The sequence below is a fragment of the Tachyglossus aculeatus genome, chromosome 20, assembly GCF_015852505.1.
Source record: "Tachyglossus aculeatus isolate mTacAcu1 chromosome 20, mTacAcu1.pri, whole genome shotgun sequence".
NCBI classification, from domain to species: domain Eukaryota; kingdom Metazoa; phylum Chordata; class Mammalia; order Monotremata; family Tachyglossidae; genus Tachyglossus; species Tachyglossus aculeatus.
Window position 1 is genome coordinate 15,392,744 of NC_052085.1, and position 17,330 is coordinate 15,410,073.

The following is a 17,330-nucleotide window of genomic DNA, read 5'->3' on the forward strand; positions in this document are numbered from 1 at the left end:
AAAAGAGAGTGGAAAGTCAATGCAGTTGCTTGGACAGAATTGCTTTCACGTGGCCAAAAAGCCACCTGGTCCTCCCTCCGTTCTCTACTGGTTTTAATGACAAGATACCTAATACGAGGGCCAGAATGGGATTAAATTCATTCATTCATTCCTATTTATTGAGCACTTACTGCATGCACAGCAGTGCCCTAAGCGCTTGGGAGAGCACCATACAACAATAAACGGACACATTCCCTGCTCACAACGAGCTCACGGTCTAGAGGGGTCATGGCTGGAGGCTGTTGCATGCAATACAGACTGCACTCTTATTTGTGAGGGCTTCTAAACTGCTCCTTTAGGGCAGGGCTGAGGCCCCTACTTCCCCCAAAAGGCCAGGTGTCTGGGCCCCGACTCTGAACTCCATTTTCACACTTACCTCGCACCGATTCGTCTACGGAAGAGGCAGAAGGGCGAACATGCCCCAGGAATGGAGGGGAGAAGGGGAAGTCTGCAGAGTATGAATTTGGACCTACCATCCCAGAATCAGGGCTCTGGGATCTGGACTGATAGAAGATGGCTAGCAGGGCCTCGGCATTCAGCGGCTGCCTTCCTTCTTCCCGCTTTTCCTCGGTCTCACTGGCCACGGCTTCTAGATTCCCAAACCCCTGGTCGCCGCCCACACTTGGAGCATCAAGCACAGGTGAATTCTGCAAGACAAAAACGGTTTCCTCAACGATCAGCGGTCCAAAGTGCCGCTTGGAAACCTTCCGAGGCCGGAAGAAAGGAGCGAGCCCGTGAAAAATCTTTCATCTCCTATAACCCCGGACACTCGGGAGCTGATCAGACAGAATCACCCTGGTCGAGGGCCCCGGGAGGGTGGGTTTGACCATTCCACGACCGCTCCGGTCAGGGAGGACACTTTGGGTGGGGCCGGGGGGAGATCTGTCCGAAACAGAAAGCGCTTACCTCTAGCCAAAAGACAACTGTATATGAAGATGGTTTTCGAGGGTACAACTGATTTTAACAATAATTAATTCTTGTCTCTGTGAGACAGGCATGGACTTTCAACCCTTCAAACCGGTCAGTTCAGTTCGGGGACTGAAGTTGGTCAACTTTTTGGCGGGCACTGAGTGGGAGGTGTTTAGCCAAAAATGCTTTGTCTTTCTCAGCATTACCAGGAGAACAATCTAACTGCGAAGCTTGCTTCCTCCAGACAACGCCACGGCAGTACTATAATTTGCTCGTCTTTTTGCTCTATACATCTGTGTAATTACAAGGCACCCAGATTTCTTGGCTTCACAGTGAAATGATGATCACGTTTGTTCCTGCACGAAGAAGCCCAGAGAGTTCTTCCAAGAACATAGTGTGAAAACAAATGAAATCTCTCACTGGGAAAATCCTACAGAAAACTAAGACATTGGCTCACCCAAGGCCCCAATCCCGTAAGTAAAAGGCATTTGATTTTTGGCCTCGCCGAGAGTTAATAGCAAACTGTGGCTGGTTATGCCCTCCCAGCCTGGTAATGAATTTTCCAGTCCCCTACTCTAGTAGCAACTACAGATCCCGGGAGGTTAAGAGAAATCAAAATGATTTTCTGGTATCAAATCATCTTTCAGAGTTTCGTACCAGGTCTTCACGCTCCGAACTGCCAAAATGCCGTGGGTTGTTGGCCCGGACTTGCTTCAGCCTCGTTAGAAGATTCTTCACCAAGCCGTCCCTGTCCTTTAGCTCAATGAACTGAAATGCCATCTTGCTCCTGATACTTATAATGATGGGATTGGGAAGGACACTCGTGTCTTCCATTTTCTCTATGCTAACTACCTGTTTCGAAACATTAAAACAAACACTAATAAAGTAAGAGCAAAAATAATTAAGAGCAAAAATAAAAACAGCCCAAATACTATTAAAATTGCATTCAAATTGCATAAGGACATTTTTCTGAGTGTATGAGAAATAGGTTTTGGCAGAAATACTTTATATGCTAATGATGATGATAATAATAGTGATGATGATGATAACTGTGGTATTTATTAAGCACTTACTATGAGCCAAGTACTGTACTAACAACTGGGGCGGACACGAGATAATCAGACCCCACGTGAGGATCATAGTCTGAGTAGGAGGGAGAACAGGTCCTGAATCCCCATTTTGCAGATGAGGGAACTGAGGCACAGAGAAGCTAAACGACTTGCCCAAAGTCACCCAGCTGATAAGTGGCGGAGTCAGGATTAGAACCCATGACCTCTGACTCCCAAGCCTGGGCTCTTTCCACTAACTCACGCTGCTTTCCTCATTGCTTCTCTAATCTCTACAAAACATAGATTATGGTTCTTTCATATTCGGAAAGCAACTCTAACTTAGATTCCCCATTGCTTTATTAGGACAGAAACGGATTGTGGTATGGAGGCTTGCCAACATTCTTTGCTACAGTCTGAAAAGACAATCCCTATAACCGCAGTCGAGATAAAGTGGAATCCTGTGAAATCCCATGCTGTCTTGCCTTCTCCGATAACTAGATCTTCCAATTGCTTTGAAATGAAATAACTGGATAGTGCTAACTTCAACTACCACCACCAAGATCAAGGAGCAGAAAAAGCTCCAGACATACGAAATCTCTCTTAACATCCTTATGAGGTAGGGAGAGTCTCTAATTTATAGACGGGGAAAGCAGAGATCCTACATTTTACTGCGTACAATCCTGGAGTAATCACACAAGTCTCCTGCAGCCCACCCTGCATTTTTATTAGAATAAAATACAATAATAATAATCGTGCTATTTGTTGAGAGCTTTTTATGTGCCAGGCACTGTACTAGGCTCTGGAGTAAATACAAGATAATCGGGTTGGACACAGTCCCCGTCCCACGTAGGGTGTGCAATCTTAAATCCCATTTTACGGATGAGGTAAACGAGGCCCACAGAAGCCAAGTGACTTGCCCAAGGTCACACAGCAGACAAGTGACAGAGCCGGGTCTAGAACCCAGGTTCTTCCGACTCCGGGGCCCACTCTCTATCCACTAGGCCACACTGCTTCTCTAGGACATGTCTGATCCCCCCTTCCCTGCCTTTTTATCCCAACTATTAAAAACTGGCCTAAATCAACTTAAACATCTTAATAGCTGTACTTTTGATCTCTTTTAAAAATCTCCCAAAAGGCTGGAGTGACTTAAGAGCATGGCAAACGACAGTGTTTCCATTTTAAAAGAGGCTGGGGAAGACAAGAGGGAACCAGAGGTTTCTTTCAACACCGATGACGCTCAGAAAAACGTGGATTACCACAGACCGACGCTACCGACGGTTCTCAGGGAGTCTGCGGGAGTAAGACACAGTTTGGTCAAGTCGAAATCACGCACGCGACTCTTAATAGTGGGAGGAGAAGGATATCTGGAGGTGGGCGGTGTTGGAAGGAAGAGAGAAATGTTGCACTGCGCTCTCCCAAGTGCTTAGTACTGTGCTCTGCATGCGGTAAGCGCTCAATAAATACGACTGAATTTATGAATACATGGGATCAGTCGTGGCCCACTTCAATTTGATAATCAAGCAGAGGGATGGTTTTGTGTCCGAGTCAGCCTCCTTTGCCAATCAAGCAGATGGACCCAGGAAAGGTGGTGATCACAATAAGAGTGCTACTTGTTAAGCGGTTACTATGTGCCAAAATCCATACTAAGGGTCTGGGTAGACACTCATTATGGGCTGTGAACACGTGTCTGCTAATTGTGCTGCATTGTGCGGGTTGGACACGCGGGAATCACAGTTTACTTAGGAGGGAAGCCAGATTTTGAATCCTCATTTTACAGATGAAGAAACTGAGGCTGAGAGAACTGAAATGACAAAGGTCACAGCAGGCCAGGGGCCTAGATGTGATCAGAACCCACGTCAATACCTGTTGGCCTCCCACTTTGAACACTTTGTCTGACCTGATTAATCTGTCTCACCCCCAGGGCTTAGAACAGGGCTTGACATACAGTAAGTGTGTAACAAATACCATCATGATTGTTACGTCCTCTGACTCCCAACAAGCCCCAGACTCCGAAGCCTCCCCCAGAGCAACTTTTCCATCAAGAAGCTTTCTCTGGTTCCAGTTTTTTTTCCCCCCACTTCAGGGTCATCAGCTCTGCGATGACAATGACAGGGTGGTGACGACAGAAAACTCCAGAGCCAGAATCTACCTCTGTCAGCGGCAGGACCACGTTACAACAGCCATCCTCTTTGCTGGCAAAACAGACGTAACTGTCGGAAGTGAATATTCGCCCTCCGGTGTGGCAGCGACTGAACGGTGTCCAGAGAGAGCAGTCCACGACTTCATGAAGCTTCTCCTTCCTTGGCAACCTGAAGAAGGCTCGGAAGAACTCATTTTGGGCCCTGGCTTCAAGATCCCTTAAAGAGGGTGGCGAAAGGCGGGGTGGGGGGGTGGAAAAGATACCGACGTTAGTGAGAGAAGACAAATTGAACACGGCAGACCCATTCGGTACTTGCAATTTAAAGGTGTTTGTCATAAAAGATCATCATCATCATCAATCGTATTTATTGAGCGCTTACTGTGTGCAGAGCACGGTACTAAGCGCTTGGGAAGTACAAGTTGGTAACATATAGAGACAGTCCCTACCCAGCAGTGGGCTCACAGTCTAAAAGATCAAATCATTAATTATAATAATGATATCCAATTATCATGATACCATATTTATGTGGCAATAATAAAATAATAATGATTGTACAATGATCGTGATAATTATGGTACTTCAGAGCTTACTATATGCCACACACTGTTCTAAGCACTGGAGTAGATTCATTCATTCAATCGTATTTATTGAGCGCTTACTGTGTGCAGAGCACTGTACTAAGCGCTTGGGAAGTACAAGTTGGCAACATATAGAGACGGTCCCTACCCAACAGCGGGCTCACAGCCTAGAAGGGTAGATGCAAGTTAATCAGGTCGGGCACAGTTCCTGTCCCAGATGGGGCTCACACTCTTAATCCCCATTTTACAGATGAGGTAACTGAGACCCAAAGCAGCAAAGGCACTTCATTCATTCATTCAATCGTATTTACTGAGCGCTTACTGTGTGCAGAGCACTGTACTAAGCGCCTGGGAAGTACAAGTTGGCAACATATAGAGACGGTCCCTATACCCCAACAGTGGGCTCACAGTCTAGAAGGGGGAGACAGACAACAAAACAAGACATATTAACAAAATAAAATAAATAGAATAAATATGTACAAATACGTACATATACGTACAAACATATATACTGTCTATACTTTTAGACTGTGAGCCCACCTTTTAGACTGTGAGCCCACTGTTGGGTAGGGACTGTCTCTATATGTTGCCAATTTGTACTTCCCAAGCGCTTAGTACAGTGCTCTGCACATAGTAAGCGCTCAATAAATATGATCGATGATGATATATACATATATACAGGTGCTGTGGGGAGGGGAAGGAGGTAAGGCGGGGGCTCAGTCTGAGAAGGCCTCCTGGAGGAGGTGAGCTCTCAGTAGGGCTTTGAACTGGTGCCCAAAGTCACAAGTTTAGACGCGTGGCAGAGCCGGGATTAGAACCCGGGTCCTTCTCACTCCCAGGTCTGTGTGCGACCTGTGATTTGGAGAGACGTCTTAGAGGCTGTTGCCCTACTTCTGCCTTGCTTCTTCCAGACGGGCATGTTTTAAATCACACGGAGCAGTCACACGAATGCCAGGGGACAGCCCGGGGGTGCAGAGAGCCATGAGGGAATGAGGGATGGGGCGGGACGCGGCATGGCCGGGGGTCACCCCCTGTCAGAAAGGCACAGCCCCCACCGTCCCGGCGGCAAGCTCCAATGCGGTGCTACTCCCCTGAGCCGGCCCCAAGCTGCCCTGTCACACAGCAGATAAGTAGCAGGGCCGGGATTAGAACCCACAACCTCTGACTCACAAGCCCGTGCTCTTCATGCTGCTTTCCGGGTGGGGAGAGTGATCATCGGGAGGATACTGTCTCTGCAAACGGTAAGCGCTCGATAAATACCACCGGTTGACCTGCTGAGGGGTCCTCTCAGGTGGGCTCAACTGCCACTTTGACCAACTCCCACCCAGCCTGTGTGGGCCCTCGGAGATACGTTCCAAATCAATACGATTGATTGATTGATTGATTCTCTAATGGTATGTGTTAAGCGCTTAGAATGTACAAGGCACTTTACTAAGCGTTGGGGTGGACACAAGCAAATCAGGTTGGACACAGTCGCTGCCCCACGTGGGACTCAGTCTCAAGGCCCATTTTCCAGGTGAGGTAACTGAGGCACAGGGAAGTCCAGCGACTTGCCCAAGGCCACACAGCAGAGTCGGGATTAGAACCCATGACCTCCAGACTCCCGGGCCTGTGCTTTATCCGCTGTGCCACGCTGCTTCCCTAGTAATGACTGCCTCCCCCTCTAGACTGTGAGCCCGTTGTTGGGTAGGGACCATCTCTATATGTTGCCAACTTGTACTCCCCAAGCGCTTAGTACAGTGCTCTGCACACAGTAAGCGCTCAATAAATACGATTGAATGAATGAATGTACAGCCGCGCTCTGAACACAGCGGGTGCTCAAGAAGTACATCTGCTGTTGATCCGCAGGGACTTCCGTTTCCCTTTTGGGTTTATTCTCTTCCCCAAGAAGTGTGTCCTGTTGCTTTACCCCTACAACAATACAGCCAGAGGCCCCGAAATAATTTTTCCTAACTCATTCAATCCTATTTATTAAGCACTTGCTGTGTGCAGAGCACTGTATTAAGCGCTTGGGAGGGTACAATACAACGATAAACAGACACATTCCCTGTGTCTGTTTTGCTTAGAGCCTGTCTCCCGGGAAAACTGTTCCACCCTGAAGGGGAATTTTAAGCACTTCCTAAGTACCAAGTGGTTTTTCCTTTCTCCTCATTCAAGCAGCTCCAGTTTAAGAATTGCCCAGGAAGCCCAGGAGGGTGAGATGGCTAGGAAGCACTTCCTAAACACTTCCCAAGCGCTTAGTGCAGTGCTCTGCACACAGTAAGCGCTCAATAAATACGACTGAATGAATGAATTAATGAAGTGATTTTTCCTTTCTCCTCATTCAAGCAGCTCCAGTTTAAGAATTGCCCCGGGAAGCCCAGGAGGGTGAGGCGGCTAGGAAGCACTTCCTAAACACTTCCCAAGCGCTTAGTACAGTGCTCTGCACACAATAAGCGCTCAATAAATACGATTGAATGAATGAATTAAAGAAGTGGTTTTTTCTTTCTCCTCATTCAAGCAGCTCCAGTTTAAGAATTGCCCGGGAAGCCCAGGAGGGTGAGGTGGCTAGGAAGCACTTCCTAAATACTTCCCAAGCGCTTAGTACAGTGCTCTGCACACAGTAAGCGCTCAATAAATACGATTGAATGAATGAATTAATGAAGTGATTTTTCCTTTCTCCTCATTCAAGCAGCTCCAGTTTAAGAATTGCCCCAGGAAGCCCAGGAGGGTTAGGCGGCTAGGAAGCACTTCCTAAACACTTCCCAAGCGCTTAGTACAGTGCTCTGCACACAATAAGCGCTCAATAAATACGATTGAATGAATGAATTAATGAAGTGGTTTTTCCTTTCTCCTCATTCAAGCAGCTCCAGTTTAAGAATTGCCCGGGAAGCCCAGGAGGGTGAGGCGGCTAGGAAGCACTTCCTAAATACTTCCCAAGCGCTTAGTACAGTGCTCTGCACACAGTAAGCGCTCAATAAATACGATTGAATGAATGAATTAATGTAGTGATTTTTCCTTTCTCCTCATTCAAGCAGCTCCAGTTTAATAATTGCCCCGGAAAGCCCAGGAGGGTGAGGCTGCTAGGAAGCACTTCCTAAACACTTCCCAAGCGCTTAGTACAGTGCTCTGCACACAGTAAGCGCTCAATAAATACGATTGAATGAATGAATTAATGAAGTGATTTTTTCTTTCTCCTCATTCAAGCAGCTCCAGTTTAAGAATTGCCCCGGGAAGCCCAGGAAGGTGAGGTGGCTAGGAAGTACTTCCTAACCACTTCCCAAGCGCTTAGTACAGTGCTCTGCACACAGTAAGCGCTCAATAAATACTACTGAATGAATGAATGAAGTGGTTTTTCCTTTCTCCTCATTCAAGCAGCTCCAGTTTAAGAATTGCCCCGGGAAGCCCAGGAGGGTGAGGCGGCTAGGAAGCACTTCCTAAATACTTCCCAAGCGCTTAGTACAGTGCTCTGCACACAGTAAGCGCTCAATAAATACGATTGAATGAATGAATTAATGAAGTGATTTTTCCTTTCTTCTCATTCAAGCAGCTCCAGTTTAACAATTGCCCGGGAAGCCCAGAAGGGTGAGGCGGCTAGGAAGCACTTCCTAAATACTTCCCAAGCGCTTAGTACAGTGCTCTGCACACAGTAAGCGCTCAATAAATACGATTGAATGAATGAATTAATGTAGTGATTTTTCCTTTTTCCTCATTCAAGCAGCTCCAGTTTAAGAATTGCCCGGGAAGCCCAGAAGGGTGAGGCGGCTAGGAAGCATTTCCTAAACACTTCCCAAGAGCTTATGCTCTGCACACAGTAAGCGCTCAATAAATACTATTGAATGAATGAATTAATGAAGTGATTTTTCCTTTCTCCTCATTCAAGCAGCTCCAGTTTAAGAACTGCCCGGGAAGCCCAGGAGGGTGAGGTGGCTAGGAAGGGGGATATGTACAAATGACCCCACTAGACTCCAAATAAAGTCACAGAAACCCAGAGGGATGATCTGAATGCACACTCAATCAATCAATCAATCGTATTTATTGAGCACTTACTGTGTGCACAGCACTGTACTAAGCGCTTGGGAAGTACAAGCTGGCAACATATAGAGACAGTCCCTACCCAACAGTGGGCTCAGTCTAGAAGGGGGAGACAGAAAACAAAACCAAACATACTAACAAAATAAAATAAATAGAATAGATTTATTCTCCCCAGTTTCATCTTACACTGAGCATCACCTCAGAAACGGAAAGCCCCTTTTTATCCTGGCAAAACTAAAAGGAAAAGCAAGACAATGGTAGCCGGAGATAAATACAATTGCTAATCATTAACTGTGGTATTTGTTAAGCGTTTACCAGCCTAGGGGCAGATGCAAGATAATCAGGTTGGACGCACCGTATCTTTCCCACCCAGGGCTCACGGTTTAAATAGGAGGGGGAACAGGTATTGAATCCCCATTTTACCGAGGAGATCAATCAATCAATCAATCAATCGTATTTACTGAGCGCTTACTATGTGCAGAGCACTGTACTAAGCGCTTGGGAAGTACAAATTGGTAACACATAGAGACAGTCCCTACCCAACAGTGGGCTCACAGTCTAAAAGGGGGAGACAGAGAACAGAACCAAACATACCAACAAAATAAAATAAATAGGAAAGAAATGTACAAGTACAATAAATAAATAAATAAATAAATAGACTAATAAATATGTTATTAGGAGATAACCGAGGCCCAGAAAATGGATGGATGAGTGAGCAAATTCACAATATGGAGTGAAGATGGCTCAACACGCTCCTGATCAGCAGGTTTTTTTCCCTAAAGCTCTTATCTAGGATGGGTCAACAAAGCAACCCTGAGGAGGACTTCGGTTTTCTGACCATTGTGTCCCCTGAAACCTAAGTTCTTTGGGCAGCAACCCAACCTCAGTGAGTCACTGCCTGTTTATAGTCAAAGGCCTCATTCATCAGAACCTGCCGGAAGGCAAAGATACCATCATATGGCATTTGCTTAGTCTCTTGGAAGGTAATCAGATGACCTCTCACATTTAGGAAAGTTATTCTTTTTTTGTTTTTCCCTGAACACTCCGGGTTTTCCTCCAGGCCAGCACGATGTGACTAGGATGGAACCTCTCTTCGTAAACAGTGGGAAAGCCTAGGTTTAATCACAAAAGTTTTGGAGCCAAGAACCCGCGTTGGAATCGCTAACACACTTCCCTCGGTCACACTTTTGGTATTCTCCTCCAAGACAGGGGTTACGTTCCCAAAGAAATTCACACGAAGGAAAACTTGTGCTGCATCGTGCATACCTAGACCGAGGCCACGTACACAGGCACAATCATTTCTTCACACATTGTGTCCTATGCTGACAGATGTGCATTGCTAAGAACTTAGCACAGTGCTTGTCACAGAGTAAACACTTAATGCCATAGATTGTTGGGGAGAAAATCCCCTAATTTCCCAGTGCATAGCAATAACAATAACAATGATCATAATGGTATTTGTTAAGCCTTTACCGTGTGCCAAGCACTGTACTAAGTGTACTAAGGTACAGTCTTTTAGACTGTGAGCCCACTGTTGGGTAGGGACTGTCTCTATATGTTGCCAACTTGTACTTCCCAAGCGCCTAGTACAGTGCTCTGCACACAGTAAGCGCTCAATACAATTGATTGATTGATTGGTGGGGTACGTAGGAGATAGACGGGCCCCATGCGGGACTCACAGTGGGAGGGAGATGAGGGAACCGAGGCCCAGAGAAGTTAAGTGACTTCCCCAAGATTTCACAGCAGGTATATGGCGAAGCAGGGATTGGAACTCAAGTCCTCTGACTCTCAGGCCTGTGCTCTTTCCACTAGGTCGTACTACTTCCCTATATCATCATCATCATCAATCGTATTTAATGAGCACTTACTATGTGCAGAGCACTGTACTAAGCGCTTGGGAAGTACAAATTGGCAACATATAGAGACAGTCCCTACCCAACAGTGGGCTCACAGTCTAAAAGGGGGGAGACAAGAGAACAAAACCCTATACAACACCCATAGCAAAAACACAAGTTGTAAGAGAACTGACAGTAACACACGCCTAAGTTTTCAATATACTTCAGAGAGCTACAGCATGCTCTTCAAGTTCATCTTTGAGCCCAATGGACTGTACTTGTTAAGATCTTACTACGTGCCAGGCACTGAACTAAGCCGTGGGGTAGATACAAGCAAATCGGGTCGGACACAGTCCCCGTCCCACGTGGGGCTCACAGTCTCAATTCCCGTTTTACAGATGAGGTAACTGAGGCACAGAGAAGGAAAGCGACTCGGTCACACAGCCGAGAAGCGGCGGAACCGGGATTAGAACCCACGACCTTCGGGCTCCCAGATCCACCCTGCTCTTTCATCAATTCCAAAATCTGAATTAGAATTGTTAGGATAGAAATGTTCTCGACGTCTCAAAACATCTGTATTTTAAACATTCTCTCTCTCTCATCTCATCAGTAAGATGTTGCGGCGTTTACCTTTTGGTAATCTGCGTGGGTTCCTGCAGGCTTGGATCCAGCTCGAAGCTCTCGTTATCCAGAAGCCTCCGCAGGGTGACATCAGCCAGCTGCTCCATGATCTTGAAGACCTCGTCGAGGTTCAGGAACATGGAAAAGTCACGTTCTTTGCTCTGCGTGGTGACTCGGATGGTGTCAGTCAGGAAGACGTTGGACGTTCTTTCTAACTTCTGGACATCAGCCCAGGGGATCAGGAGTTTAACTGCAACGTAAGCAAAGGAAACGGAAAGATTCGTCATCATCATCATCATCAGTGCTATTTATTGAGCACTTAATGGGCGCAGAAAACTGTGCTGAGCGCTTGGGAGAGTAAACATCCTCCCTCTTTATATCCAACGAACAATTTTTTTCCCCACCTTCAAAGCCTTATTGAAGGCGTATCTCTTTCATTCATATGTTCAATCGTATTTATTAAGCGCTTACTGTGTGCAGAGCACTGTACTAAGCGCTTGGGAAAGTACAGTACAAGAGGTCTTTCCTGATTAAGCCTTCCTTTTTCCCACTCTTTTCTGCTTCACCCTGATTTGCTCACTTTAGTCACCCCTCCCTCAGCCTTAGTTACTCATGTACAGATCTGTAATTTATTTATTTATATTAATATCTGTCTCCCTCTCTAGATTGAGAGCTCTTAGTGAAACACAGGTTTACAACCAATGAGCGGAAACAGTTTGGGGATATTCAGAACCGTGTGAAGACATCCGAGGAGTGAATAGAAAAGTTCCCCACAACTTCAAATATTCGATTACCAGAAAGAGGTAGTACAGGCAGGGTTACAGTTCATTCGCGATTTAGGCTTTTCCAATAAAGATCAACTGTATTCGTTCCTTACCAAACTTGTACAAATTGTTCGTTGCAAACTTTCACAACTAAACATCTAAACTACTGTAATCTCCCAAAGGCTGAGTACACAACGCTCTGCACTCAGCAGATGCTCAATAAATAGTATCAATTGATAAACAATGCATTTGAGTTGGAAGAACTACTTTCCTCTACACTACTATGGAAAAGTAAAATTTCCTATTTCACATTTAAACCAAGAGTGAGACAAAAGGTAAGTAAATTGAACAGCCCGGGGCTTTTAATGTTACTGCGAAAATGGGGAAAAGCGAAAAAAAAGGTTAATTTTCATATTTTCTAACACCAAGATTATAAAATACACAGTTAGGTGAGCAGGACTTGGAAATGGCGTTGTACTGTATTTTTTAAGTGGGTTGAAATTAAGTACAATTCCTTAGGTCAACCTACTTCTGATGTGAAATTTGAGCAAGCTCAAAACTCAGCTCAAGCTCAAAAACTGTCTGTTTTCTGGCTACTTGAGAGGCAGCATGGCCTAGTGGAAAGAGCACGGCCCTGGGAATCCGAGGACTTGGGTTCTAGTCTTGGTTCTGCCACTTGTCTGCTGTGTGACCTTTGGTAAATCACTTCACTTCTCTGTGCCTCAGATACATCATCAATAAAATGAGGAATCAATACCTGTTATTCCCCTTAGACTGTGACTCCCACGTGGGCCAGGGACTGAGTCCAAACTGATTTTTGTATCTACGCCAGCGCTTCGAAGAGCGTTTGATACATACAAATATAATAGTAATAATGACACTAAAAATGATAATAAAATAGATTGATGCCCTCCTCACATGCAAATATTGGGGGAAAATAGTACTCTGACCTTCTGATCCAGATCAAATCCCCTTCCTGATATTTCTCTTCCTTTCCTCAACCCTCATCCTTCTGAAATGACCCTAGAATGCTTCAAGGGTAGAGCAGGGTTAGCTTTCATTATTTTTATATCTAGTATAATCCATTAGAGTTTTATCAACTTTTCCAGTCTTATCATGAGCCTGACCAATGACAACAAAGATGTCATTTTAATATGTTAATATGTTAATGCTAATATGTTCTGTTTTGTTGTCTGTCTCCCCCTTCTAGACTGTGAGCCCACTGTTGGGTAGGGACCGTCTCTATGTGTTGCCGACTTGTACTTCCCAAGAGCTTAGTACAGTGCTCTGCACACAGTAAGCGCTCAATAAATACGACTGAATGAACAAAGTTCTGGAAAGAGGGCTTGTATTTTTGGCTGTCGGTAACTTAGATTAGCTGCTGCAGAAATGGTGATTATGGCAAACCAACCTATCCCTTGAAAGCACTGTATTAAGCACTTGAGAGAGCACAATTCAACAGAATTGGCTGACACGATCCCGGCTTACGGTCTCCCATGGAATAGCAGCCCCATCTACAGCCCTGGAAGGAGCTCCTCTAATTCCAGGGAATTGTAGATTAAGGAATGCGTACTTGGCACCCTTTTGTTCAATGTGAAATTGGCTCCAATATTGTCGTGTTTACCAGGCAGTTAAACAGCTGGTGCTAGAAACGTTAGCAACAGAAATGTTTGCGATATTGCATCCTTTAGAAAGCAGCGAAAGTGCTACCCGCCATCAGAAAATGACACCCAGGGGCAAGAGAAATGAGCCCCCTCACTTACGTTCCTTGCCCAAGAAGAAGGAGTAGAAGCACAGGTGGTTGATGCTGAGATAGAGCCATCCCTGCCGAGGGACACGACCTTTCCAGCAACAACAGGAATAATAAGTGATGAGCTTCTCGGCTTCAGGGAAGTTGAATCTGGCCTCAAACTTCACCAGGGCTTCTCGGAATTTCTCAGGATCCTCTTCTTGTTCGGCTAGCTTGCTGCTGGTCTCTTCGGCGATAAGAGCCTAAAGAAACCAAAAGACGTCAGCGTTGTCGTCGTTATGAAAAGGGAGGCTGGAGGAAGGCAAGAAGAAGGAGCTGGGTTTTTTGGTGACAGTGAGAATTCGAAGCTAAAATGAGGAAGGACCCACTTTGATAACTGTGGTATCTGTTAAGCGCTTACTATGTGACAAACATTGTACTGGCACTGTGGAAGGTGTAAGATAATCAGGTCCCATAAGGGGCTCACATTCTAAGTAGTAATAATAATAATAATGATGATGATGATGATGTTGGCATTTGTTAAGCGCTTACAGTGCTTGGCACACAGTTAGCGCTTAATAAATACCATTATTATTATTATGTACCAACTCTTCTGTACTGTACTCTCCTAAATGCTTAGTACAGTGCTCTGCACACAGTTAGCCCTCAATAAATACCATCAATTGATTGACTGGTTGACCCAGAACAATCTTGTTCATCGTCTTCTTTAAAAGAACACAGGAATGATCAAGAAAGGAAGGCTGAAAATCACAGAAACTTAGGCCAGAAGTAGTTGAAACACTCTGCCAATTGCATGCCGCGAGACCTCGAGCAAGTCACTTAACTTCTCTGTTCCTCAGTTCCCTCTTCTGTAAAATTGGAGACTAAATCTTCCTCCTTCCAATTTAAACTGTGAGCCCCATGTGGGACAGAGACTGTCCAACCTGATAAGCCTGTATCCACCCCAGGGCTTGGAACAGTGGTTGGCACATAATAAGCATTTAACAAATACCTTTAAAAAAAAAAAGGTAGAAACGGTTTTCAATCAACAGCAGTTACTGAATATCTACTGTGTGCAGGATACTGTACTAAGTGCTTGTACAATAGAGTTGGTACACATGATTCCTGCCCTCAAGGAGTTTACAAACAAGTGGAAAAGACGTGCACTAAAATAAATTAAAGGTAGGAGGAAGAAGAAAAAGGAGATAGGTATGATTTGTCTGAAGTGCTAAGAGGGGATGGGAATAGTTAAACATACAAATGCTGATGGGTCAGTTAGAGGAAAGAGATTTGGGAAAAGCAATCAGAAATCCAGCTTTGGACATGTTGAGCTTGAGGCAGTGGCCAGACATTCATGAGATGTCCCCGAGGCAGCAAGAGGAAATGAGAGATTGTAGAAGAGGAGGTTAGAGCTGGCTAGGTAGATTTCCTATGTGGAGAGTATATAATAATACTCTCCCAAGTGCTTAGTACAGTGCTCTGCACACTAAGTGCTCAATACGACTGATAGGCACGTCTCACAACAAATGAAAGAAACCATCAGAAAGTGAGCGGTTGACAACGGCAGTCGGAGAAGAAAGAAGGGGTGGAGTTGGAGGTGAAGCAGAGGGCTCGATTTTGTAATCTTTTGGGAGATTCTGTCTTGAGAGATGGCCAGGAAAGATGAGAGCGGGGTTGCGATGATGTTGGGAAGGAGTGTCTTTGGGTTGCTCGAGCCGGAAGATTTTGATTGTAGTCGGCAAGGCCCAGAGGGGGACGGGGTTGAGAGGACTGGTGTTTCAGGAGTTTGGACTGGGTTTCAGGTTAGCCCGGAAGGTGGTTAACTGAGTCAAAGGAAGCAGAGACGTCAGGAAGCATCGGTATGGATAGGAAACTCCGGAATTTGGTTCTCTCCTCTTAGGCTGTGAACCCCATGTGGGATAGGGACTGCGTTTGATCGGTTTATACTGGATCTACCCCTGCACTTAGTACAGCGCTTGCTACATAGTAAGCATTTAATTCATTCATTCGATCGTATTTACTGAGCGCTTACTGTATGCAGAGCACTGTACTAAGCACTTGGAAAGTACAGTTCGGCAACAGAGACATATGCCCCACTGTTATTCTTATTATTGCTGTTATTAGAGCATTGGAGACCAATCTAAACAATAAGGGAAAGATTGAATTTCTAGATAAAGGACCACCATTCTCCTAACCTTTAAAGGTTTATTAAAATCACATCTCCTCCAAGAGGCCTTCCCTGATTAAGCCAGCTTTCCCCCCATTCACTCTCCCTTCTGTATCATTTTACCTTTAATCTGTACCCTTTGACCACTCAGTATTCATCCCACCCTCAGCCCGCTGGCACTTATGTATATATCTCTAATTTATACATCGTTTGTCTCCCTCTTTAGACTGCAAACTCTTTATGGGCAAGGAACATATCCACCAACTCTGATGTACTGTGAGCCCTTCTAGACTGTGAGCCTGTTGTTGGGTAGGGACCATCTCTATATGTTGCCAACTTGTGCTTCCCAAGCGCTTAGTACAGTGCTCTGCACACAGTAAGCGCTCAATAAATACGATTGAATGAATGAATGAATGTACTGTACTCTCCCTAACACTTAGTACGGTGCTCTGCACATACTAAGCACTCAAATACAATTCATTGAGGATTGAAGAGAAAACTTAGATAAAGACTTGGGTAACCACCAACTCTGATGTACTGTACTCTCCCAAGCACTTAGTACTGTGCTCTGCACATACTAAGCACTCAAATACAATTGATTGAGGATTGAAAACTTCGATAAAGACTTGGGTAACTCATTTGAGGCGTTTAATCAAAGGGAAATGGGGTGATAGGGAGATCAAGAGCTGTTATCCTTGGAAAGGTAGGACTTCAACTTGATTCAAGGCAGAAGGGAAGTAGTCAGAAATCACGGGATTTGACGATAAGAGGAAGGGAAGAAGAGTGGAGAGAATGGAAAGAAAGGGGAAAGAGTTTCTTTTATGAGAGAAGAATGGATGGTGTTACAGAACACTGGTGTGCCTGATTGCTAGAACAATCTTGACAATCCAAAGAGTTATCATCATCAACATCAGTGGCATTTAATAAGTACTTACTATGTGCAGAGTGCTGTACTAAGCTCTTGGGAGAGTACAACAGAGTTGGCAGACGTTCCCTGCCCACAATGAGCTTACAGTCTAGAGATGTAATTTGTAGATTTGTGCATTGAGGAATATATGCACAAATTCATAATTTAATGTCTGTCTCCCCCGTCTCAGGGTCGCACCTGGAGTGTTTCCAGTCCTCTACCAGTCTCGGCTACGGGAAGGAAAGCCAAGCAGAGGCCTACCCATTCCATTCCTAGCTTGGGCAGTGGCTAGTGAGTGGCAGGCAATCTGCTACAAATCAAAACTCATCTGTGCTGGGCAGCAGCAGCAGGGGAGAGAGTCGAGGGTGGAAACTCGAGTTTACCGCGCGGAAGGCGGCAATGGTAAACCACTTCTGTATCTTGACCAAAAAAACTCTATGGATCCACTACCAGAACAATTGCAGATGGAGAACGGGGCGCTCTGGGAGAGATGTGTCCGTTGTGTCGCTACGGGTCGGAAACGACTGTTTTTTTTTTAAATGGCATTTATTAAGCGCTTACTATGTGCAGAGCACTGT

General features: G+C 45.3%; 1 protein-coding gene and 1 non-coding gene across 3 annotated transcripts in view; one reads left to right on the forward strand and one right to left on the reverse strand.

Annotated features, from left to right (window-relative positions):
* TBC1D8 (TBC1 domain family member 8) overlaps positions 1-17,330 on the reverse strand; it is a 77,015-nt gene that overhangs the window by 26,373 nt on the left and 33,312 nt on the right. For both annotated transcript variants that reach the window (XM_038761757.1, XM_038761756.1), the window contains exons 4-8: positions 13,713-13,941; positions 11,195-11,435; positions 4,147-4,354; positions 1,606-1,800; positions 513-686 (exon numbers count right to left, since the gene is read on the reverse strand). In XM_038761757.1, the coding sequence (XP_038617685.1) occupies positions 513-686; positions 1,606-1,800; positions 4,147-4,354; positions 11,195-11,435; positions 13,713-13,941 (1,047 nt within the window). The remainder of the gene's footprint in view (positions 1-512; positions 687-1,605; positions 1,801-4,146; positions 4,355-11,194; positions 11,436-13,712; positions 13,942-17,330) is intronic.
* Positions 16,933-17,070, forward strand: LOC119941736. The gene has a single exon (XR_005455316.1). It is a non-coding gene; the product is annotated as a small nucleolar RNA SNORA7 (small nucleolar RNA).